General features: G+C 38.9%; 2 protein-coding genes across 2 annotated transcripts; one reads left to right on the top strand and one right to left on the bottom strand.

The window, feature by feature from the left end:
- The first annotated feature begins 1,987 nt into the window (after window positions 1-1,987).
- pou1f1 (POU class 1 homeobox 1) lies at window positions 1,988-12,880 on the top strand. Its single transcript, XM_085384271.1, has 7 exons — window positions 1,988-2,726; window positions 4,494-4,655; window positions 5,511-5,609; window positions 9,687-9,947; window positions 10,093-10,257; window positions 10,828-10,888; window positions 10,987-12,880. Exons 1-7 carry the CDS (start codon window positions 2,591-2,593, stop codon window positions 11,225-11,227), a joined length of 1,125 nt encoding a protein of 374 aa, XP_085240397.1. The 5' UTR covers window positions 1,988-2,590; the 3' UTR covers window positions 11,228-12,880.
- A 562-nt stretch (window positions 12,881-13,442) lies between these two features.
- Window positions 13,443-22,740, bottom strand: chmp2ba (charged multivesicular body protein 2Ba). The gene is made up of 6 exons (XM_085385064.1): window positions 22,534-22,740; window positions 19,724-19,815; window positions 17,558-17,752; window positions 16,537-16,639; window positions 16,172-16,278; window positions 13,443-15,125 (listed from the first exon to the last, which is right to left on the bottom strand). Exons 1-6 carry the CDS (start codon window positions 22,565-22,567, stop codon window positions 15,012-15,014), a joined length of 645 nt encoding a protein of 214 aa, XP_085241190.1. The 5' UTR covers window positions 22,568-22,740; the 3' UTR covers window positions 13,443-15,011.
- Window positions 22,741-26,326: the final 3,586 nt, after the last annotated feature.

The raw sequence follows: 26,326 nt of genomic DNA, 5'->3' as shown, positions 1-26,326 counted from the left end.
TTGTCTAAAACCACATTCAGACTGCCCAGGTTTGATCAAAGCCCTTTGAAGCTGGCATTTACCTTTATTTTAAAACATGCAAATCCATTCAATTATGGCATTTACGATATTTCCAATATGCCAAGAGTTGGGGTATATTTGTAATTTTCAACAATGCGTTCTTTCACGTGCTTATCAAATGTCAATTGCCATTTACAGTCACAATGTACCATATGCATATCAAAGGCAAACACCTTGCCTACACCATGTCTGATCAATAACTTAAATCTAGAAATCAAAGGTATTATTTTAAACATATAAACCTTCACTGTCTCATCTTATGATTGTATGACTGCATTTACCATCTACCCACACAGATGCTGAGCAGGTTAGGCACAGCTCACAAGTCAAACATAAAATAACTTCTATTTCTACATTTCCATTCATTATTATTGAGCATTATTTACTATTTAGCAGTTACTAAGACTTATTGGACTGATTTTTATCAGGGCGGTCTGAATTGTTGGAGACTTGTTTTTCACACTAACACAGAGATTGCTTTAAAACAGAGGTGGTTGAGTCTCTCTGTGTGAAAATAGTCCTGCTTTCACCAGCTGGGAAGATGGTCTTCTGCCTGAGTGGGAGTTGTTGGCAGGAATGAAAGACTATGAAAAGTATTTTGAGAATAATATTGTTGCTGGTGAGACTTTTTTTTTCTGTTGTCACACACCATTACATTCAGTTGTCTTAGTAATTTTGTAGACTTGTTTTCTGTTTCAAATCTGAAACTTCTAGAATGAGATTTGTCAAAGTCCATTTTCATTTGCATAGCTATTTGTCACCAAGACTTTCATTTTTCCAGTGGTCAGTCTTGTTGCGTTTTGCTTAATCAGTCTTTGAAAGATTGCATATTGAAGGGAGGATGGCTAAAGTAACTTCATGCTATCAGAGTTTGGGCTTAGACTATGATTATATTGCCTTTGAGATAATTACTTTTAAGGCCTATTTAGTACTCTTACAAGAAAATGGAGCAAAGCGAAGTCACCAAACCATCAGAAGGCAGAAACAATTTTCATTCCTTTTTTCTCTATTGTAATGACACTGTGAATAAACAAGCTCACAAACTTAGGTTTAAAATCCACGTCAAGCTAAGACATTGTCCGATGTGCTCAGTGCATCCAGTCCAAATTTACACTGTGCTTAGGCAAGCTGAATCCTGCCTGCCACCCACAAGCTATTTTCCACCTGCTGCCCACCTATATCAACAATAGTGAAGCAGAGCTGAGGATAAACACAAGTACAGACACAACAAAGTGCACATGGTGGCCACACTCTTCAGATTAACTTCTGTCCATCCCGTTGAGTCCTATTGTCTTTACCTGGAGCACTCTGCATCCAACACAATATAGACACCATCCTGACACAACAGCAGCCCTTTCTTTCACTAATGCTGAGATGATGGTACATGAGAGTTTTTGTTTCTGAGAGATCAGCAGTAAATAGGGTGGAAGCAGCATTGCTGACCTCCGTGATAACCTGGTTGAACCTTAAAAAAAACAAATCAATTTACAGCTGAAAGATGCTGCAGCACAGTTCAACGTTCTAGGCTGTATTTCTTGGTGCTCCATGTGAATCTTTTGTATCTATTATTTTTTTCTCTTTTTTATTTTAATGAGCATTTTATGTTTTCACTTTATTTTCTCATTGCTTCCTCACAATCCCGTAATCAGGAAGAGACACAGGGAGAGAGCAAGCGAGGAAGAGGAGAGGAGAGGATCAGGTTTCTCAGCCGCTCTGTACCCTAATCCTGGATTTGAAAACAGGATGAGAAGAACACAGGTAAGTACAAACACAAGCAATTACAGCACTGACATGGAATTGGAAGGTGGGGGTGAGGAGCTCGATGGGAAATAGGGAATCTCATAGGTTGAGAGTGGGCGGTTAGTTGTAGGTTGGATATAAATACCTGCAGTAGACAAGGACAGAAAAATGCCGAGGGTATGACAGACGCCGGCTTACCTGCAACTATAACAGCGAGAAAAGACGAGAAGCCTTAATGAGGGAAATCTGTGTAGCTGAGAAACACATTTCAGAAAATGTACCAGTAATTTATCTTGAGCTTGAAGCTCCTGAATATTCATCTTCAAGAGTCTTGGCTGAGGGTAGAGTTGTGACTAAAACTGTGAAGTGTTCTGGATGAAGTGCTGACATCCACTTCTCTAAGAAAAAAAAGGAAACCTATCACAGTTTTCTACCTGAATATTCCCAAGGGACTCAGGGAAGAAGTATGCTTGAATGAGCCCGAGTGAAAGAGGAAAAAACAAGGAGGCGATACATGAAGTGAAAGAAGACTAGAACGCAGCTAGAAAAAGACAAAGCAGAACTACAGAAGGCCAAAGAAGACAAGACGAAAGGCAGAAGGCAAGACAAGGTATCCATAACAAGTCACACGAGAGGAAGGTAAGGAAACAAATAGAGAAGGCAAAGGGCAAGCAAAGCAACATGGGAAATAAGGCAAAATAGGCAAGAGACAGAGAAGCGAAGACAAGAAACCAATCGATGAGCTGTGTTGAACTTCAGCCGATCGCCATTAAAGAGAGGGCAGGAAAAAATGGCCTGTCAGGCATTTGGTAGTGACTCCTTCGCCTCACTGACGGGAGATTCACCCCTGCCTATCATTATGCACCATGGCTCTACCACCGACTGCCTGCCAACCACGTCCCATGCTCAAAGCATGGTCGCTGCAGGTAAAGCAAACGTATTCAGTTATCTTGTAAAACTTGTTATAATTGTTTTCGTTGTTTGTTTTGCAAAGTGGAAAATTGTTTTTTTGTGTGTGTGTCTCATTGATTTAAACTATCATCATCATGTCATAAAACTTAATCTGTGCTTTAGGAAGATGGGCCACCAGAGAGGCCTGTTAGAGTCTTTTAAGGGAAGATTCAGTATTGTGGCATTCTCCACTGCGATGAAACTGTACATGAACAAATCCTGGAAGGGTTCATTTGTGACAGATTATGTATGCATAGAAATGTAGAGATGACCTAACTGTGTGCAGTCGTAGCATAGATCACCCTTATCAAGGCGCAGAACACAACTGTGCCCCGATAAGGCTGCGTCTAGGCGACAGGCAAAACGGATTGAATTAAAAAATACATTTATTCAAATCTAATCCAAATTATGTAAATGTATCTAATCAGCTACATAGTTTGGCCCAGCTGTCTCTACTCAGTGGATAATTGCTTTGAGGATATGTTATCAGTATGATAAACTCCCCAAGGTATTCTTTTTTTTTCCACGATGAAGTGTTGTGGAGAAAACTTCCAGGGGTCTTAAAACCTCCTGACGGTTATAGCTAAGAATAGACAAGATTAGATCATGCAAGACACGATTCAACCATTTAGATAACAGCAGAGTAAACATATTTTGAAAAAATATTTATTTATTTTTCTGCCAAGTACTTGTGAGATTTTGAGGCCGTTGCTCCAAAACACATTGACCTGCCTTGTCTTCTAGTGTGTCTATGAATGACTTGAAATATGGTCACAGAATGCTAATAAAACCCAGTCATAACAGGAGGAGGAAAACTCATAAACAAGGCTTTGATTCTTCTCAGTTGTACAGTGTTATTGTTTATGTGCGAGACCGACTTCAAGAGCGCATCCTAATAATACCACTAAGCATTCATTAAAGCTTGGAGTGAACTCCAAACTGCATAAGAAGCAGAACACATGAATAATTATTTAATTAGAAGGCAATACTATTTTTGATTTTTTTAAATACACTTCATTTAATTCGGTTTTATTTATGGAGTGCAGGTTCACAATAAAAGTCATTTCAGGGTGCTCCGTATTGTAAAATAATCACTTCACAACAATACAGAGAGAAACCCAACAAATCCCTTTGAGTGAGTACTTGGCTACAGTGGGAAGGAAAAAGAAAAGGAAAAAGTCCCCAACAGGAACAACAAGAACCCCTGGGCAGCACCAGACTCGAGGAGGGGAGCCATCTGCTACAACAAGTGGCAAGGACAGACAAGAAAAGCAGCTAGAGAAGACAAACAACAAGCCCCCTCACACTTAGAATCACAGCAGCACGTAAAGCAGTAGTTTTAAAGAAAAGTTAGCACTGATGTGTGTTCTTTGTTCTGCCACTCTTCCTAACAGACTCATTTAAGTTTGTGCTTTAGAAAGTTATGCAAGGTTATTTTATCAGCATCTAATAGTAAGTGATTTCCTTTTAGTGTCTAATTAAAGGAAAGAAAGGAAAGAAAAGAACTCACTGAAAACTAACCAAAGCTACTGACTCCATATGTGATGTGATGAGGGTTGTCAGTGCACATCTAGTCAGTGCACATCCTGCAGTAGGCAAGTCATTAAAATGCTTCCACTTGATATGAAATCAAACTTAAAGATGTTAAAGAAAGATGCTTTACTTGTCTGGGAATGCTTTAAAATTGCACTGCACACGGATCAGATCCTGACTTAAAAAATGTCTTTGTTTGTCTCTGTCAGTGTCATCTGGGCTGTCCCTGGGTCAGCCCTCCAAGCGTTCCCACATGCACCTCCCGACTTCCTCCCTGGGCAATGCTCTCAGCAACACCCCCGCAAGCTTACATTATCCAGTCACCCCCTGTCACTACACAAACCAGCAGGCCACCTATGGCATGATGGCAGGTAAGCAGAGATGATGCTAGGGAAGAAAAATTTGTGAAAACTAAAAAGGCAAACCACGAGTTGAGTTGGTCAATAAAATCTATCAGTGTGTTTTGTATGTCTTAAGCACCAGCTTTATCAAATAGTGGATGGCCTGTGTTTAATATATGATATTTAATATAACCTTGACTTTTACTCTTCATCTCTCCGTTTTATACTGTGTGGGTTTGGGGTTGAAGATAAATTGTAGCATTCTCTTTAATGATATCTCATCATTTTTACAGCACTAGATTCACATTTGTTTCTGGTGGAAATGTTATTTTGCAGCATTTCCAAAGCCAACATTAAAAACAAAAAAACTGAAGCTGATGAAGACTCATGGGGGAGGGAGCAGTATTGATCTGTGCTGTTGGTTATGATGATGAGGACAAGGACAATCAATTCTAACTATGCCAGGTTTTGGAAGCACTGAAATCGAGCCTCAAATTTGCAAAATTATTCTGTTTCAGTCATGTGTGGGCATTATGTAGTCACGATCTGCAAACTGAAAGTGCTGCCATGCATTTAGAAACGACAGGTGTGGCTAACTGAAGACAAGTTCACAAAGTGTCAGGTGCGGATAAATCGGCAGAGTCGAGACTTTTAGGCAAGTTTCTGAAGGAAAAAGTCAGCTGTCGTATTGAAGGGTGACACTGAAAAGCAGGACTCATGCTGATTATAGCAAGGCTGAAATTACAATGTCACACTAACAGCGATGGCTATCATAGAGGTTTAGATGATGATGAGTATAGTGCAGGCAGTGACAATTACACTATACAGTAATTGCGATGGTGGTGTCGATAATAAAGGCCTCTGTCTCTCTCTCTCTCTCTGCAGCACAGGAGATGCTCTCTGCCAGTATTTCTCAGACTCGTATCTTGCAGACCTGTGGTGTCCCTCACCCTAACATGGTGAGCGGTGCAAATGCATTGCAAGGTAAAGATCAGACACACACACACACGCTCGCTTGCTCCTTCCCTCTACTTGCCTGTAGTTAAACACAGTAAATTGAGCAGAAAATGTGTTTATGTTCCATTTAATTTTAAATCTGCTGCCAGTTAAAATCAATTTCAACCTTGATTATCTCGCGTGGACTCTTTAGCGCACTTACTTGAGCTTTTTAGAGCACTTGTTAAGTGTAACTGTCAAAGATTACTCCCCAATTCCCTGTCCTGCTGTCAGGAGTGGGAGTTGCACACTGTCACGATTGTTGCTACAATTGTGATGGATGGGAATCGAATTAGTCGTGATTAAACTTCAGAAAAACTGCCATTTTTCATGAATGTAATTAATAACTGTAGTTAATAGCAGTTATCTTTAACAAAAAAAAACACTATTTCCCTTAATGCATACTGTTCTTATAGCCTTTATTAGTTTGTATCATTTTATCATATAAAACATGCCAAACTGATATTGTAAACCAACCAGATTTTAAAGAGTTCTGCCGTTTCTGTATTCCAGACATGAGCACAGACCTCAAGAAACATGACACCTTATCAAAGTTTCACTCTTTCAGACTTTAGGTCCTGCATGCTGATTCTTTTGAATAATATGAAATAATGAAAAAGGACACAGAAACAAAAAGAACATAAACAACCCTTCAAAGTCTTAAGCCGATAAAAAGAGAGAAGCATATCAGATTTGATCCATTTTTTTTAGTTAGACAAAGTATAACTGAATTATTCTATATCATATAACCATGTGAGAGTACAAAAAAAAGAACTCGACCCTAAATGAACCCAAGAGTTTTGCTGAAGAAATAAAGAAGTTTCTTTTTACAGACTTCTCTGTTTGGATTTTAATCACCTGGGCAGAGACCCGGTGACATCGGCCCACTTCTGCAAACGGCCTGACAAAAATTATATGAACTATGGTGTCAAAGACTGCACTGATGTACATTAGGATTAATTAAACAGCAAGTGCCCACACTTATTACCACCAGGAGGTAATTTGTCACCTTAATGATGTCTGTTCCTCAACTGCTGAATGATCAAATGTCTGACTGACAGCTTAAAAAGTACAGCTGTAAGCTTGCCTGAGACTGGTGTCAAGCTTCTGACAGCAATGTTTGACAAGACTGACATGAGGTGACATAAATTATGTGGGATGATAAAAAAGGGAGGCTGTATCGCTTGAAAAGAGCAATGCAATGCCAGGCAGAGACAGGAAAAAAAAATCTCATGTGTGCGGTGAAACTGATGGTAAAAAATCCGTCTGAATCATAAAATGAGACTAGCTGAAAGCATTTGACAGCAGAAGGACACGTTTAAGTTAAGAAGAGAGAGATAAAAGTTAATGTCATTAAACGGGGTCCTGAATTATGATAGCTGAGGTCAGAGGAAAGGAAAAAAGCCTCTTTCATTTTTTAAAGCTGCATTAATCCATTTTTATATTAACAGTGGATCAAATAAGTGTGATGTGAAAGGTGCTGCCCTACAAACCCACGGTGATTTATCAACTCTGCAGTTCCCCTCAGTTGGTCTCTTTCGTCTCATCAACCTCGTGTTCAGCTGCAAATGGTGACATTTTTCAGCAACAGCACTCTGGTACACCCACAGTACACCCCCTGCCCAGCAGCAAATAGCACATTTAAAAACTAAAGTCCCAGAATTCCCTCACTGCGGCTGGTTTTAAATCAAAAGAGACATGAAATAAAAGCGAATAGAGCACTAAAATAGAGCTTCAGAAGGTAAGGTTGGTCACTATACGCTAGATGTGTAAACGGTTAACTGTTTTCCAAGACATAACTTAGCGTTTGACTAAAAGGCAACTCTGGGATTCCAGCTTGTTCAGACTACAAAACATTGTTGAAGCAGCTTTTAATACAGCATCAAATCAGTGTTTGTTTGCTTTCTGTCCACATTTAGCTTAAATCTGTTGAAGCTTTTTGGATGGTGCACATGTATAGCTGCTGGGAGGTCCAAGGCCATGTACACAAAGGCTTGTGAGGTGCTTTCACAAAGTCAGTAAGCCCACATGTGCAAGGACCAGGGCTTGCTGCCCAGTCTGCCTCCCTGCCACACAAACAACGGCTGTGTTCACTGCAGCATAGCTGCATGTAAGCTCCCCAGAGAACATCAGTGCATACATCAGGGCGAGACAACGAAGATTCCTCTCCCTTTTGCCAGCTCAGTGGGAAAAACAGGATGCCTCCAGCTGAATAATCCAAAAACTGTTGTTGTTCTCAGGGATATAGTATTAGCCCCAAACACCCTCTTACCTATGCTAAACAACTGCAAGGTGCATACTGCACACGGAGCACTCACTTTTGGGATGTTGATTTTAAGAGGCGTCTGCAGTTAGGTGGAAAAAGCTCTGAAATCTAAAGGCTACAGCTACAAATGCAGACACATACTGTACATGCAGCCTAAAGAAGCAATTTCAACAGAGAGAGGAACTCCAACCTCTGCCTGACACCTTCGGTACAAGAGAAGATCACTGATGCATACAGTTTTGGAGAAGAATCTGCCATACTGCTCTCCAGCTGATTTATAGATCCAGCTGAACAATGCAATGGGTCGATGGTGCTGTTATTTTCGCCACCACTTCATGCACAGGGCTCGTGACAGCTGTAACTGTTGTCAGTATTTCGGTTAGTGAATTCTATCTAGTCCAAAATGGCTCAACCACTGCTGTTGTCAGGCAACATTTTAGCTGAGCTAAAATCCGAGTTTCTGTAGAAGCTTTTGTTTCAGTGTGTCACGTCAGGTTTAAAAAGAAAAGATGTTGCTATGTGCTGCTTTGGAAAGTAGCGGCAGCTCATCCTTACTGGATGAGCAGAAAAAGAGAAGAAGTGTTGCTCAAAGTTGACGAAAAGTTTAGCCAAAGGATCACAAATATGTTTATTGACTGAGATTCAATTTCACATTAATAAATCATTTTAGCCTACCTTGGGTAATATTAATGGAGTAGGTAAAAATACTGAAAATACCATGCTTACCTAGCTTCCGCAACAAAACATATTTGGCATGCAATAACACCAAAAAGACCAAAAATTTAAATCAGCACCTCTGAAACAGTTTAAACCAAAGCGAAACGGTACTCTTCACAAAGCTGAGGGTTTGTTGCAAGGATGTATTAGACACTTAAGTGTACCCAATAAATCGTCAGCCGAGTGAATGTTCACTGTCAAGAAATATTTTACCATTTAGTTTATGTGAAAAGAAAAAGGATACTAAGGGTACAGATATTATAAACTAACTAACTGAGACTTACCAACTGACCTTTATTATATTAGATCCTATTATTGTCTAAAAATAGTTATATATAGTTTGCACTACAACTGCAGTAACACAAGAGGGGAGTGTTGCATTACTCACTTACATTACCAGCAATATGGATAGCAGTTAAGGAAAACGGTGTCCCTCATGAGCGAAGACAGTCCTGTTTTGCACATGCCTAACTCGCTTAACGTCTCCTCTTGTATGCTAAATGCGACACGCAGACTGACATATTTTTAGTGCTGTTAATTAGTGGTTGTTTTCTTTTCTCTGCAGCTGTGCAGATTTGTGACGCAAAGGACAGAATCACATTAGAAATTACAATTAGTCATCCACCCATGAGGTACCGTGGCAGTCATCTGTCATTAATCTGTCATTAGTGATTAGCAGCAAGAGCTCCACTCCAGCTTACCACTTAACACTAACAGCCACCTGTAGCAATAATGAATCATCTTGAAAATTGTAACACAAGTAAATACAAACCTCTTGTCAGATGGTTGTGAGATGTTTGCTCACAGCTGAGCAGCGAGCCTTTAAAAAAGGTAAAGTTATACATGATCTACACGGTGCTTCACACTATGAAGACTTTTTATTTATAGAAGGAAAATGTTCTGATTACATTTAAACCTTCATTTTTTCAAAGAGTTACTGTTATCCAATATTGTCTATCGTAGCAAAAAGATTGAAAAAAACTCACATTAAAATATTAATTTCCACATCCCAGCTGTTCCGTTGTTCCCTACCAACAAATTTCCCCTCTCTTTCTGCTCTCTGCCACTCTCTGTTTTGCTAGGATCTCTTACTTCTTGCTTGTACAAGTTTCCGGATCATGGCCTAAGCAGCGGCTCTTGTGCATTAAGCCACGGTTTCTCTTCACTGCCCTCGGCCCTTCTTTCAACTGATGAGGCCCCAGGGGGCCCAAGCGGAGAGATAAAAAGTGACGGCCAAAGGAAGAGTATGCGGGACCCAGAGGACGCGCCTGCCATGGATTCACCGCAGATACGAGAGTTGGAGATGTTTGCAAATGACTTCAAAATACGGAGGATCAAACTCGGTATGATTAATACAAATTTATCTCACTGTTCAGCTGCAGCAATGAGACGCTTCACTACAGATGGTTTTATCTTTTTTTCCCACTCCTCTACTCCTCTGTGCTGCGTGTATTTTATAAAGTATTTCTGTTTCATTTTGACCCGCAGGGTACACTCAGACTAATGTAGGGGAGGCGCTCGCTGCCGTGCATGGTTCAGAGTTCAGCCAGACCACGATCTGCCGTTTTGAAAATTTGCAGCTGAGCTTTAAGAACGCCTGCAAACTCAAGGCCATTCTGGCTAAATGGCTTGATGAAGCTGAGCTGGCGGGTGGTGAGTCACACGTATCCACTCAACTCACAACCCTTTGAGAGTATTTATTTGAGGGTAGCGTTTATCTATTCAGCAAGGTAAAATGTATCCTTCGGATTCAGTCTCTTTTAATGTCTCTTAAAAAAAATATTTGAAAGTAATGCTTTCTTGGGTGATTACTAAGATCTAATTAGTTGTGCCTCATCTTGGACAGTGTTTGCCAACACTTTTAGTCTTACATCCTTTTCAAACGAATCGCTTGTAATGCTCATCACATGATGCATACATCAGATTGATTTTTTAGTCTCACATTTTATCTGATTACTTAGGTGTAAAGAGCTACAACTTTCCAGATTACAACAAAGAAAAAGAATTTCAAATAAACAGATGCACCGTGTGTGTCAAAGAAGTGTTTTTCTGTCATATTAGTGGCCTCCTCAACACCAGATTTATTTTATGACCAAGGTCATATAATGATATTTGATGTGGTGACACGCTAAATCAGTCTAGGGAAAGTTATGGGTTACACTAGCAATCAGCCAGAAAGATGTATCCTTATGTCCTTACAGAACCTACTGTTGTTTCTTGCAGCTTTGTACAATGACAAAATAGGAATGAATGAACGGAAGAGAAAAAGGAGAACAACTATCAGGTGTGTACTGTAAAGATCAAACGTACAAAATATGCCATTTACCAAGTGAACTCATAATCTTTTTTTTTATTCCCCCTCTCCCTTGTTTCACTCTGTAGCCTTGGAGCTAAGGAGGCCCTTGAGCACAGCTTTGTGGAGAAAAGTAAGCCATCCTCTCAGGAAATAGCCCGGATAGCCAAAAGCCTCCATCTGGAGAAGGAAGTGGTCAGAGTTTGGTTTTGCAACCGACGCCAAAGGGAAAAACGTGTTAAAACCAGCCTTAACCTCAGCTCGTGTTTGACCAAAATCAGTCCGAACTGCATAGCACAGATGAGTAAAACGCAAAGAGCAATGACATAATTCGAGGTTCGATGTGAGAGAGGCTCGTTTGTGACCGTGGTTAAAAATGTGCTCTTTTCAAATCTGACATGTCCAATAGCAATTATTCCAAATGCCACAGGAGAATTTTACCCTGCTGAAAACAGATAAAGCTTCTTTTGCCCAGCGTTAAGCGGCTGCTTCACTGACTTAATACTGACAAGAGAATTTATATAAGACCAAGTTTGCCATAAAAAGTTTATCTTTGTCTGTTATCTTTGCACAGATATGTCTAGATTTTCTGAATGTAATATATAAATGTCTGTTTTTATTTAAAATTGCAATTTTAAACAGGAGACATAAATGTCAAAGAGCAGCCCGGCCATTATTTCCTTGTTGTTTGAAGTTGAAACTGTGAAGATAAAAGGTTTTCAATAACTGCATATGAACTGCTGTCTTGATGCTGCACCTGCCAGTCTTGACATTTAAATGTACTGAATATTGGCTGTGCCTTGTTTGCTATACAACTGCTGAAAGTATATTAACCACACAAACCAAATCTCATTTAATACATCAGCATCAGAGTACAGACAAGTGCTCATAAAGATCAGCTCTGTACCTTTCTGAAAGAAAGCAATACCATTATTGATTTTGTCCTTTTTTTCCTACAAAAAGAAGTTTTATTGTTGATGAAATGAAGTGTTCTACATTTACATCTATATTTAACCACAGAACTCCCTGTTGTAGTTGTGTTTGTGTATTTTTTGGTGCCTTTATGTCCCTTTTTTTTATTAGCTGTCAGTCTTAAGAAAAATGCTTTAGCCAAATGAATGTAGTTGCAGTCAAAACAGTAATATATTTAAAAACTTTACAACAACCTATTTATTTGAGAGCTAATTTATTATGTCAGGCTACTTTACTGTGCACAAGCTCTGTGATTTATGGGATGAAGCCAGGGACATAGGAAACTTTTTGACAGCAAATGGATATGCAGTCTTCTGTTTCCCTGATGTAAGATAGATGTTGATGTTTTTGCTTTTGTCGTTGCTGCCTTGATAAAGTGTCATACAAAGAAGAACACCAGCCAGTCACAACTCTGACCTGGTTGAGGTGACTGATGGGAAAGAAACGGAAACGCCACGCCTTTCGTAAGAAGAAGAAAGCACCTAAAAGTATAAGGATGTTTTTATTCTTTTAAATTTGCATCAGAAGCCAATAATTATTGTAAAAAAAAACTAGAAAATGTGATATAGGACTGGCAACAGACTGATTTAAAGGGTGTTTATTATACTGAAAATATAAAAATATGGCAAATATCTGCCCTTTTCTTTATCAAATTGCTCCTTTCAGTTCCCAGGCACTCAAAGCTCAGTCAATTCACTGCATATGTAGCAAGCAGTGACCCACAATTCATAACTACAGTACAAGTGCCGTCTCTCATTTTTACTGTAGTACTACATAATATTATGTTGTGAATGTCTCACTGGAGATTCATAAATAAACATACAAGACACTTAAATTCAGAAATGAGTGGTTTTCACTGTGACTAATGTAAGGCTGTATAACGGGAGCGCCAGGGGAAATAAATGCTGCAGGGTCACACCGACTGCTGTCACTCCTCTGAGTGTCTACACAGCAAAGTTACAGGCACAGCATGCTTACTATAAAACTACTAAGAAGCTTCTGAAGGCAGTCGTCCAGATGCATTTAGCCTTAAAGTTTTTCTCATATCTACTCCTTTTCCCCCCACAGTTCATGTATTCAGAGAGCTGAATGGGTACCATGTAATTTTTATATAAGTAAATCCATAAACGTGGCTAAAATATATGCATGTGTTATGTGTCGGTGTGTTTGCGCTTCTGTTTGATACTCTATTCAACTCTTCATCAGATGGATCATCATGCATCATTTAACAGTCAAAATTTATTTGGCTCCAAAATAATAAGTTACTTTTCATTGCCTGATAATGCACTTATATTGCATTACCATGCACTTTTTTTTTTTTAAACTGTTCTGCAGTTGGGGGGGGGGGGGTTTAAAAAAAAAAAAAAAGAATTTCAGCAAACTATTGTCTGAGTCTGTCATTTATATGGAAATGAATGGAAACTGATGTCTGTCTTTAAAGACAGCAAAAAAGATATATACCTCTTTGTGTTGCTCGGTTTGAAGCGAAGCCTTAAAAAACCTTGAATACAACTTTAATGAAAAAGAAGGGGGGGGGGGATAAAGTGGAGACTGAAAATGAAAAAAGATCCGATCATACCTGAGGAAACTTTATTCCTTATAAAAGCCATACACCCTTTACACTTTACAATAAGAAGGAAACAAAATGAGTATACATACACAAAATGCATGGTAATATCCTATTGTAGAACTGCACTCAAAAAATGTCTGTTAACTGATTCTGTTCTCAATCACAACAGATTGGTGTAAGGTTAAGGAACAAATTTTTTTGACAAAAATTCAAAGAATTATGACTTGTAGATTTCAGACATACGCAAGAATGAATCTTATTCGGTTTATTTTGGCAAAGGGAGTCTAAACGAGGGGGCACAAACAGATAAAACGTTGAGCAGATATGGCTGTCACTGTCACGAAGCCTGGAACGGCTGACGCTGACAAATTACTGTAAAGGAAAAACCTGCTTCAGCTGGAGAAGAGAAGAAATCTCCTCAATCACAGTGTTATATTAGCAAACGTTTCCATCATTTCGTTCCTTTAGTGTCTGTGTTTCTGTGAGTGAGGCAGCTTAAAAACAAAAAAAACAAATGACAGCAACTGCACAGCAGCTGAAAGAGTAGAGGGACTGCAGGATCAGTACCACCTTACGATCTCTGTGTAAATCAAACGTCAACCCAGAAGCCTCTGGCTTTAATTATGGATTGAAATCTCTTTGACATGCCAGTCTTTCATTAGCCCTAAATTGTGTTTTTAATCTCAACTTTATTTAATTTTATAATCTGTACAATATCACAAAAATGCTAGCCAGTTTGCTCTCGGGTCAATTTGTCTTTTCATTTCATGCACGTAAATTGAAAGCCTGACCCCAGCCCGAAGATATTAGTTACATGTTTCACATGCATATGTCTGTCTGCAGTACCTATGGTGGCAAACCTAAAAAATCTTGGTAATGATTTGGCTAGTTAGCATGATTAAGTGTCTGTCTTATCTCGAATATCTCAGGATGAGAAAGAAATCAAACAGAGGCATTTTATCCATAAAACATTGCAAATTTGACAAAAGAATGCCTTAAAATGGAAAGTTTGCCTCAGAGAAAGTGGATTCAATTGGTTTTAATTTTACCAATGGCAACAAAGATAGCACATAAATAGTCTGAGTTGGAAAAAAATACAAGTTCCATCTGCTTATTGACATCCCCAAAGCTGCTTTTTAATTACCATGTTTAATTCATTAAAACTTCCTGAAGAAAGACCATCCTTCTTCAATCGTATAAAAGCAGACCGAGATTATAGGACTAATTCAAGATTGACCAAAAAACCAGAAGGGAAAAGCCAATTCCAAGATCTCATACACTTGTAGCCCTTATAAAGACAGATGGGTGGTAAACAACAGCGTAATCAGTTTTTCAGGTGAAACATCAACTGCTGGTCCACCTTTGAGATGTGGCCTCTTCGATGTTGTAATAAATATTATTTTCACATAAATAGATCACATGTTCTGCCATAATGATCTCTAAGGCGAATGTGACAATATGTATGTGTTAATAAACGTATGTGTATGTGTGTGCGTGTGTGTAAGTGTGTACGCTCGAACCATGACAAAACCAGTGTTTCTAACAATTTGAACATTAATACGAAGACGAAACCTAGTCGACTCCCAGAGCTCGGAGCTGTCTTTCAATCTCGTCGTCAGAGATGGTGGCTTTGGAGGAGGCAGCAGCACCGGGGACACTTTTTCCTGCAGCTGGAGCTTTCACCATCTGGAATCACACATGGGTAGAAAACCCCATTAGCAGCCACATCAACTTCAAAATACACACGTTCAATCGCGGAGCTGCTACTTGTTTCGAGACCGTCTACGATGTACAGCTGCTTGCTGACACTCAAAAACAAAGAAAAAAAAAAAACTGTTCAAACTGAGTCACAATTTTGTCAATTAACTGTAAAGTTTACTTTACATAAAAAGTGCAGTTGTTTGGGTTTGTTAAAGATCAATTACTGCATCCTATAAAAGATGCTGAAACAATCTGGTACTCGACACCAAAAGGCATGATTAATTTTATGCCGGTTACTTTTTATTTGCAGAAAAAAACTGAAACTATTCACAGCCTTTGTTAGCTTCCCAGCTGACTACTTACTATCAGTAGACACATAATTATCCCAGTAACAATAGAAGTAACATATGGATGATTATTTTATTATGGTAGATTTTCCAAACTACCGTAGTTTGTGAATCTTGTTATTTTATGAAGCCGTTGGATTACTTTTACTTTTTAAAGAGCATCCTGTGTGTCTCTATCCCTCCCAAAAAAACCCACAAAAACAAAACAAAACAAAAACCCCACCCAAAAAACCCTGAGACAGTCTGATGAGCTTTTTTTTTTTAAAAACTGCCACTCCTGCTGGGGGCTTTTTTGGGAGATTTGTCGGTTTGTGCATTGTTTTGTGTGAGGTAATAACTCATGCAGCACCCCAGGGGGAGCCAGACACACGGCAGACGGACAGCCTGGCAGTTACAAAGAGGGAAAAAAACAAGGAACAGAGCTAGAAGAGCTGAGGGCTAGCCCCACCATGTGGCAGCTGGAATACATTTTAAAAGCAGAGTAAAAGCCATGTGGACCATTTATTGTTCATCTTGCTAGGGGCTGTGTGCTCCATTAAGTGCATCTACATCTGAAAATGTGCAGTTAAATCTGAGACTAAATGGTAAAATGTTAAGATTGTTTTTCTACTTGGGCATTATGCGCTATTGTGATGTCTATAAAGTTGATGGATGTAGGAGAGATGTGGTTTTTGAATTTCTTACCTTCCCTGAGATCTCAATGCCAATCTCATCCAGAACCTGGTTGACAATGTCCTGAGATTCCTCTTCATCTCCAGATTCTTCAAAGATCTCATCCAAAGTGTCATTGACTGAACAGATAGTGAGACAGGAAGGAAGAAGATAAGGACAGAAAAGTCAGTCAAATTGATTTCCAGTCACAAGTTTGGACTTTAGAGCAAGACGGCTGCTGCATACAAAAAAAACAAAAACAAGCGTCAGTGTTTCTTCTGAAAAACATCCCACAAACATATTTTGCCTTTGCTGCATATTTTGCAGCACACATCACTTCTCACACTATTCCCATATATCTTCCCAAACTTGTTTTGCCAAGTGCATTGTGTTCTTACTCATATCCTCTGTCATGCCCATCTTCATGTTCTCCTTCTGGAAGTCCTGCATGGTTTTCAGTGTCTTCTGTGGATCCATCTTTTTATTCACTGCTTGCATTGTCTGCAAACATTTAAGGAACGTATGAGAATCTATCTTTTTAGGTGCTACTGCCAAGAAATAACACTCTTCACGATGTAGAAACCTCTAATTATGCTCAACATGATAGCATGAACTTTAGTTGCACAAACTATTCGAGATAATTTACCTTTTAAACTTTAGACATTTCACAAAATATTCGATCCTCAACCTCAAGTAAATTTGCTTTGATATCATTTATCATCACAGAATTATGCGAGTCCTAAAGACAGACCAACTTCCTGTGAAAGATCAGCACAAACATGGCCTACTTTCAGACCTGAGTCTGACACAATACCTGATACATCAACGTCTCAACTGACAAGCTTCTCAAAATCATGCAAATCTAAAGCTCAGGAGAAAGGTGATGGAGAATGCATCACTTTCTACTGAAGACACATCAAAGCTGCAACTTTCCTGTGTGCGTCTGTGTCTAAACAAAATGTGTATCTGACAGAATATAATTAACACATTCTTTGTGACATAGCCACAGCCTCGCGTAAACTTGAACACACGCCATTAATTTAAAGCCTAATTATATTTGACCTGTCTATGTTTGCTCAGTGTGACTCTGTACAGTACATCGCTCCTGGCCAATTAGTACCTCTCATACTTCATTAACAACAGTGCTACAAGGCTCGGGTTTTAAACATGAACAGACCCCACATTAATACTTTAATTGCCACACTAGAATATTAATGTGTGTACACACTGAACTTAGCTTGTGTGGAAAACAAATTTAACTTTTCCATTAGATAGCAACACCTTGTTCATACAGACTGTCTAACGGCAATGGCACAAAGTATGTTGAAGTAGGGACTTGTTCACTTTGTATATGCTGCACTGTATCCATATTTCTAATTCAAAATGAGCTGTACTGATTGACAGGGTTTAGCATTTTACCTTGGCTGAGGTAGACATGGCACCGGCCATCTTCATTTGGGAGTTCATGAGCTTTGTCTGCGTAGACATGGAGGTGACCTTGGAGCTGACAGCGTACGTCCGGGTCTTCTGCTTCCTCAGCTGAACTAATTGCTTGGCGAGAATCTTACAAGCCTCCCTGTTACCGCTCTTTGCCATTTTCTTGATCTCTGCTTCCTGGAGAAGGAAAGAAGAATATGATATGACTCCTCACCTCTGTCTTTTTTTTTTTTGGCATTATGAGTGTGTGTATGCATGGTCAATGTGCAAATTTACCAAGCGTGAGTATAGACATAACATAAAAGAAAATTCTAAGAACTGGCAGAAAACAGGGAATCAAAAATTCTCATTAAGATATACTGTCCACATCTGGAACTAATTGATTGAGGCTGCTGAAATGCACCATTGTCTCCTGGTTATCTGCCTAATATTGTAAATAAGCATTATATTTAGAGCTGATGTGCTTGTGTTTGCCCATATAAATTGAGTAAAATTGAGTGTTCAGGGATGGCCTTTCTAAAACAACATGCTGCAGATTAGCTGAAGCCAGGAAACTACTTTGTTTTGAGAAATGTCAATTAATGCCACTGATTTCCCGACACCTTCAACACCACAGCCAGCCCGAGGTTCAGGAAAATGAAAATACGGGGAAGACGGAGCTTTTAGGCACCTGCAATTTCTCTCAGAAGCTTTTATTTTTAATATAGAACACATTGATAATACACTAAATAAAACATTTTATTGGACTTTAGGGATACTCTTCATATTAAAAATATATATTTATGCATAAAACAAATACATCCACCGAGTCCCAGAGAAACCATTGTGTTTGTAAACACAAATTTGTAAACACAATCATCCAGATCAGTTGTTACTCATATACACTTTTAGCTTCAGTACACAGCCAAAAATACTCCGAGCCCCACAGGGATCCTGTGTGTGGGCACGATTCCCGAGAGACAACGGAGAAGCTCCAGGTTACGATGAGCCAGCCAATATGTCTTTTAGTTATCGTACATGTGCTGAAAGCATTCTCTTCAGGAAATTACAATCAATTATTAATGTTTGATAAAGCTAAAGGCTTTCCTCGCTCAGCTGTATGCATCTGTGCCTTTCTCTAATGCAGACACACATTCAGCAGGTCATTTGAGTTCAACCTGTATCTCCCTGCTTGTAAACAATTCAAATAATGCCATGGGGGAAAAGAGCAGACCTAGTTCAAAAAAAAAAAAAGGCAATAATATTGTCAGCTGCAGTGTTATCTGAAAGAAAAAAGAAAGACTAAGAATGCATTAACAGGGGAAAGAGAGACGAGTACGACGAACTGATGCTGACGGGAAGCTTATAATGTCTTATTTACTGGCCTGTCAGGGTAGGGTGGAGGAGGTGGGGCTGTGATGGATAGATAGTGCAGGAACAACTGTGAGGCTGTTGGGCTTTGCATGCTAGCAAATGGGAACCTTAATGCATTAACAAGGCCCAGTGCTGAAGATTTTTCTGAACAACAGATGCACAGTGTGCTGCTAAAGGAGCCTCAATCCAGCTGTTAGTAACATTTCAGGCGGCCAAATGCTGTGCAGCACAAATATTTTAAAAATAAAAAAAGATTCTATCGTGCTAAAAAATGCAGATATAGGTCATTTCCATTTTTTTGTCTTAATCTTTTATTCAGAATCTGCAACAAAGCTTTTAAAACGAGACTAATTAACGGAAGACATTAATGTAGAATAAGAATGTTCGTTCCCCAGGGAGGTAATTATGTCCTGTATGATATTTACTTAACACAACTGAGGAGAGGACACAGTCAGCTTCTTTCATCTTCTAGATTATGTGCGACAATGAATGTAGCCTAATTGTTTAACTCTGTGAGAGTGTATGAGAGATAGGCTCACTTGCCTGAGGCAGAGCCACCTCACCAAATCGCTTGTCTATTCATTTAACCCCATTAGCCAATCGGGCACAATCATAGATTGTAGAAAGACAATCTAATATGCATCTGGGGCTGGGATTGTGTCGGTTGGGGAATCAGAGGGTCCTAAAAGGGCTTTGATGCAATATGTAGAAATCTACAAAAAAAAAGAAATGCTATGAATGCACATAGTTTTGTTCCTCATAGCTTTTATATTTAATTGTCTGCATGCTTCCTACCAGTTGTTTTTCTTGTTTCTCCAGCGCTGTTCTGTCTCTGGTGATCTGCCTCTGTGTGCCGCGCAGCTCCTTATTCTGCTCCTTGATTATATCTTCAGAAAAGAATTAGAAAGGTTTAAGAGAGCGAGAATTTTGGTGATGGTACAACACCCCACAATCCTTTGACTTACAAAATGAAAAGAAAAAAAATGTCTGATAAGTTGGATGAAACATATACAGTATATAGTGTTTTTCTACTCTTATTAAGCACTCATTTTATGCCTTTTCTATGCAATTAGGTGCTTTTTACTCATAACCTACACACTTTTGATGCACTCGTAGCAATTCGGGGTTTAGTATCTTGCCCTAAGGATGCAAGATATGCAAACTAGAGCAGCTGTGGCTCAAACCACTGAACTTCCAATGTAAACGTACCCTCTCTGACTGACTATCAATATGTGTGATTTTACAACGATCTTTGTTCAACAAAAAATTTAAGACAAACATATTTTCTTTCTAAAAGAAAATCTATTTATATTCACCTATGCCCTCAGTATGTGTCATGTGTGGTATCTTTTTTGTCTTTCTGTTCAACATCAACGCTGTTGGAACATTAGAAAGGATGGTTCCCGAGCAGCTGCCAAATATTGGAAGAAATCTCAAACATCCAGCCACTGCCTCAATAGTAATCATGTTTGACCCTGCGCCCAGATGCACGTGAAATATCTCAGAGCAGTAACACACTGAGAGCATGCTGACACTGCCAACTGTGGAAATGCTTGGACAGCTCATGCCAATACAGTGTCAGCTCTATACCACCCACACAAACACAAAGTGGCATCATGTGACATAATTTATGACTATGAAGTCAGGCAGTAATCTGTGTGACTGAGGGATGACCCAGTTAATCAGTGTAACAATAACCTTACTTCAAGACTTAAATATAGTTTTGAGATTTATCCATTCCATTTTTCTGTTATTAAAACGCAGGAAGCTTTTAGTAATTCTAAAACTAAATAAATCCTTAAGAACAGAAAAGGTGAGAATCAAGAATAAATAGAGTAATGAATAAATGAATCAAAGAATTCTCATTCAGTCTTATTCATATAGCTCAAAATTACAAACTTGCCTCAAAGGGCTTTGAACTGGTTTCTATTTTTAGAGTTCAAGCCTCAATGAGGCTTCAATGAGGAAAAACTAAAAGAAAAACAAAAAAAGAAAAACTCTGAAAAAACAGAAAAGGGTGGATCCCTCATCCAGGAAAGACAGATGTGCACTGGATTCATTTATTCATTAAATAAATGAATGAATGAAAGAATTATAAAAAAAAAAAACTCAACAACAAAAAAGAAGAAAACTTCTAAATAGCTAACTCCGGTCTATATTCATGAGCTACTATATAATAGGAAATGTCCTACTTTGGGAAGAAAAAAAAAAACATTGACCACTTTCAGAAAAAAAAACAAAAAAACCCAAAAACCTTATTCTTGCTGAAAAGTTCAACACCCACAAACTTGATCGAGATACGTCAATATGCTGGACCACTTAAGAGAACGATGCTTGTATACGTATAAGGTGACGTGCCGCCAACGTCTCAAAGAGGGAGGGATATCGTCCTACAAATATGGGTGATCAACCCACCCCCCCTTTACTAAATTTGCCAAATAACCAGAAACTACGACCCACATCCAAACCCAGGGCATCAACGAGAAACCTGTGTCCAGAGCGCAAAAGATGTCAAACAAAAAGAAAAGAAAGAAATGTACTGGATGGGGGACGGCTGAGAAGACCTGACAGCGCCTTGAAATGGAGTGGAGGCAGGAGAGCACTGTGAGTACAGTATGCAGATGATCGGTATGGGTGAAACTAGAATGACAACAATGGGAGGAGTAAACAGGGAGTGCTCTGAAAAGATTTGCCTTAACCAGTAGAGTCTATTTTTAAACCCAAAAATACAAAGTTGATAATTTTTTCTTTGTAATTCTCCACAAGAATAAGTTTCAGGTCCAAAGAGCTGAGGCACGGTCCGCCTTTTCTCTTGAAATCCAGCCCTAGGAGTTAATATAATTAGTATCCGAGAGTGAATAATTGATTCATTAATTTTGATGTAAGTTTGACTGATTTTCCATTCTGACCTTCTGAGGTGGTTACCTAGCCTGGGGGGGAAATACTCACTTTTTTAGACTGAAAGGCTATTCAGAATTTTGACATTTTTTGTAACTGAATATAGCCCACTTTAAATGACTTAACTTCATATGATAACAGCTTCACTTTCCATTGCACAATTTTATTGCACTCTTTGTCACAAAACTGACGTCATTTTAGTCACAGCACAATGAGGCATTAGTTTCAGTCTGTGTGTAGGATACAAACTGACAGTAAGTTAACCAAATTAAAGTTTATAGGCGTATTTACGACACACGCAAAGTAATCATACAGGGAAAAATATCATGTACACTTAATGACAACTAAGGCTTATGTTTGCCGTTTCTAAGTCATTGGAAACCATGGTGTAACGGAGTGTATACACAGACCTTTACACAGCCTGTAACTCTAACGATTACAGGTGAAGTTCAAAGGAAAGAAACCAAGAGGATACTTGTAACAATTAACACCGCATTTTTTTCTTTAAAGGTTACATTGTAAAACAGCTACATATATACATTAAGTTCAGCAGCGCGTCGAGGGCAGCAGTGTGACTCAGCTCGACTCAGAACAGGTAAAACAAGTTAAATTGGGACGTCTCATCTAACACGGGAACAACAGAACAAGCTGTACGACCAACCGGGCTAAAAACAAGTTAGCTAGCTTTTCACCCTGAGCAAACTTACCGTCGACAGTCTTCTTCTTGAACAGGGAAGCCATGTTGCTGCTGTGTATCAAACCTAATTACAAAATATAAATCCTGTACTAATGTGTTGTGTGATGCCTGTTGTTAACGCCGCCGTTTATCCGTCAGACCGAGACGGTGGATGTTTGGCAGCCTCTGTTTCCTGGTTGATTTTCTGTTGCCGAAGTTCCTCCCTCAGCTGACATGACTCAAAGGCTCCACGTGACGTCACGGCGGGACTCTCGCGTTGCATTCACTTGTGCTCCGTAAAATAGCCTTTCGTAAACTTGAATAAAAACTAGTAAATTAAAATTGAGTCTGGAACTCAAATATTAGAAATATGGGCGCTTCGGTGTAGTAGGAATAGTATCGCGGATGTGCACAGCAGGTCCATTACTGTCGGACTCTCACTGCCTCTGCACTGTCAGCTTTAAAAAATTCCACACTGTTTTTGTTGCATAAACGTCTCTAGTTGTAGGATTTTAAACACAGTGAATGCTGTGTTTTATCCTAGCCTTCAATCTGTCCTATTAAAACTAAAAAATGGTGAGTAAAGTTTAAATAAAATGACATTTATTTTTGTGCAATGATAAGCCTAAGCTAGCAAATCAGGGGACTGCATCCTCGAATGCAGGGGTTTTACTTTTTATCTGATTTTATTTTTTGCACTTCCTTTCATGCTTTTCAGTTATACATATAAACAAAATATAAACTACTCAAAAAACCAAAACATACAAATGTGTAAACTACTACAGGGAAACAATCCTCAGAGTTGATTTCTGTCTATAACATCAACCCCACTGCTTAAAACACTGCGTCATAAATTCTGTTCTCAATTTCATTCCTCTCCTCTTTATCCCCAGAAGACTGGTATCGCATACTCTCCTGTTTGTATTCATATATTCATATTGTCTTATATCATATTAATGTTGAGACCAACTTTATGTAGGGTGGCGGGACTCTTGAACCATAACCAACTCAATTTTGTTCATAGTGTCAGTACATAGGAGGGCAGCGATACGGAGTGGAGGAGAAGACATAAGGTGGGAGGGGGTCTCATCCCAGAAATAGCAAGGGATGCCAAATGATGGCTGGAGCAGAGGAGAGACCGGTGACTTTGAGGAAAAGAAGAGGAGGATGGGTAACCCTTAGCTCTTTTTTTTTTAAAATCTCAGCGGAGGTGTGGATGTGTATCTGTGCATGTGCACAGTTGCCTGTGTGCATCGGCATGTGGTCCTGAGGCGTTGTTCTTGTTAGGTTATTAGGGAAGATGTTTGGCGCTAATCAGCAGAGGACTACAGGGACCCCACTAAACGGCCTCATCATCAGAGGGCCCCAGTGGTGATAAATCTAGCTCCAAGCACCCAGAGGGCCGACTTTTACTGTCTCCAGCTTTGTAGGTACAAACGAGTTGAATGCACCATAACTCAATATTTAGGGATCAAATTTGCAATTTTTTTCTACTTCTGATGTTGCTGTTTTGGCAATTAATTTCAAGTTAATTGTAACTAATTACCATCACTGTAATTAGTTACAATAAACGTGAAATCAAGCTTATTGTGATAAGACTGGATTGCATAGAAATATGGCTTAATATAGCTGCAAAGCAAAGATTTTCAGTACTAATAATTTAAAATCACACTAAATTAACAAAAAAAAGTCTAAAGATTTCTGTCCACAAGTAGTTCATGCTTGTGCAACATATTCTACATACAGAAGTGCATTTAATTATGATTTAAAATAGAATTAAGCATGAAAAAAGTGTGGGGAAAAAGGCCTCTCTCTTCTTTTTCATTTTCAGTGGTTTCCTGCACCACTTTCTCCCCTACATTTTCATTTATCTGTCTATCCCATTCCCTTCCTTCACTGTGTGATGTAGCCCAGGGCGAGCAGAAGTGTAATGTTAAGGCACTAACTACGGAGTGTATGGACACACACACAGCAGAGAGAGACGTTCATGTGTGAAATGAGATCTCAGCACAATCAGTGGGAGTCGCAGCCATAAAGCACATCAAGCTTTACAGCTTTAAGGTAGCAACACGGAAAAAATTGCACAAATCCCTTCATGGGGTGATTGTGAAGCTGTTGCAGTCTAGTAACAACTGTGTGTCAGGTTTTTTTTATGTCTTCTCTTCACAGATAAACCCAAGAAGTCATGAAGCCAAGCGTGCCTCAACAAACCCCAAATGTTGCCGCGATTCAATCGACCTTTTTAGTCTTGCAGCCTGTGATTTAGCCACACGTTACAAAATCTTTAAACAGTTATTAATTTCAACTTTATTTTAGCTTAGAAAAATTACACAGTGACTTATTAGTAATCATAGTCATGAGCCTTATATCCTGCACAACAAGGCAGATAGTTCTGGCTCAGGAATATCTAATTTTTACAATAGAGCACTATAATCTATCAAATACACCAGCAGAACAATGATTTTTTTTAATGCTGTATCATTTGCAATAGATTGTCACCAAATCTCCCACAGGACTCCAGAATCTATGCATCTCATTCTCCTATTTGCCAAGCATAAATCTTGAATCACTGTAGGATATAAGACGTGATTATACTCTGTATTCTTCTATAAACCCCTGACATCTAACTACAAGCTGAAATATGTTTGTATGCAAATAAAGAAAGTCAAGGGGCTATGATGGGTGAGGTGGGATTTCCACAGCTCTTCTTCACTCTGTTGGATGGATCAGTGATACCCAGATGGATGGAGAGAACGACCGACAGAGAAAGAGAGAAAAGGGCACAGACACAGGAGGAGAATGCGTGGCAAAATCAAGGGATTAGCACAGCAGGTGATCAGTGATGATGTTTGAACTGCCATTCCGAAACATTTTATCTTAAACCCCTAAAACAAAAGTGTACAAATCTGGGTCAAATCTCAATACATACAACAAATACACACATATATGTATAAATATGTGTCTTTAAGCTGCACACGAACAATTTCTCTCTAAAAAACTAATAAATAAATAACGACATCATTCATGCAACCCAAGCTTCAGATACACTATGCACAGAGGATTTTATTTTTTAAAGAACCTTCTTAGGGAAATAGGAATGCAATTGAAGCTGTATCCTTTGGTCATAGAAACACTGATTAGCATCGCCACTTGAGTAGAGTGTGGAACCACCACTGGTACAAAAAAAAAAAAAAAATCAGATTTTATCAATCAGCAACTTGAAAAATGAAGATAACAATGAGGTTTAAAAAAAAAAAAAAGAAAACTGTTCCTCTAATGTCCACTTGAGGCTATATGGTCCCATTTTAAAATACCAGACTTTATAAATAAACATGTTTATCCTGTGATACATAAATGGTTTTGGCTGTCTTTTTCTCACAACTTTACAGGCAGAGATTTTTCAATAACTCACCCTGTTATAATAAGGGTTAAAGTTGCATTGGGCAAGGTAACTTTCTGTAATGTGTGTATCGACAAGGCCACAAGTTGATGACATACCCTAAGCTAATTTCATTCACTGAACTAGATATTGCGTCTTTAGCGTTGGTTGTTTGTGAAGCATTTTTATCAATTATCTTACAAAAAAATATGGCTTACTTTGTAAATTGTACCAGAAGGCTGCCCAGATGTGGGGAGTGAGTTTCTGTATGCATTTGTATGCTAACACTGGATGCACACTGATAGTCACGCTTACTAAAACTGCCTCATAACTTTCTAATTGAAATTTTATAGTTCTAGCTCAATAAAAACAAAGGTACCAACGTTAATGCTAAATTCAGGGTTTTAAGATGGGAGTTAACAAATGAACGGAGGATATCATAAAT

This window comes from Rhamphochromis longiceps, linkage group LG16 (genome assembly GCF_057381845.1).
Source record: "Rhamphochromis longiceps isolate RC_006_pf linkage group LG16, R_longiceps_female_GT1.1, whole genome shotgun sequence".
NCBI lineage: Eukaryota > Metazoa > Chordata > Actinopteri > Cichliformes > Cichlidae > Rhamphochromis > Rhamphochromis longiceps.
This window is presented reverse-complemented; position numbering and strand designations above follow the sequence as displayed.

Bases quoted from the DNA above. Each gene is read 5' to 3' on its own strand.
- pou1f1 (XM_085384271.1), top strand. From the start codon at position 2,591: ATGGCCTGTCAGGCATTTGGTAGTGACTCCTTCGCCTCACTGACGGGA. The intron at 9,948-10,092 runs GTATGATTAATA...TTTGACCCGCAG, and splicing joins AATACGGAGGATCAAACTCG to GGTACACTCAGACTAATGTA. The intron at 10,889-10,986 runs GTGTGTACTGTA...TTCACTCTGTAG, and splicing joins AAAAGGAGAACAACTATCAG to CCTTGGAGCTAAGGAGGCCC.
- chmp2ba (XM_085385064.1), bottom strand. From the start codon at position 22,567: ATGGCTTCCCTGTTCAAGAAGAAGACTGTCGACG. The intron at 19,816-22,533 runs GTAAGTTTGCTC...TCTTTTCTGAAG, and splicing joins CAAGAAGAAGACTGTCGACG to ATATAATCAAGGAGCAGAAT. The intron at 16,279-16,536 runs GTAAGAACACAA...CTATCTGTTCAG, and splicing joins GGGCATGACAGAGGATATGA to TCAATGACACTTTGGATGAG.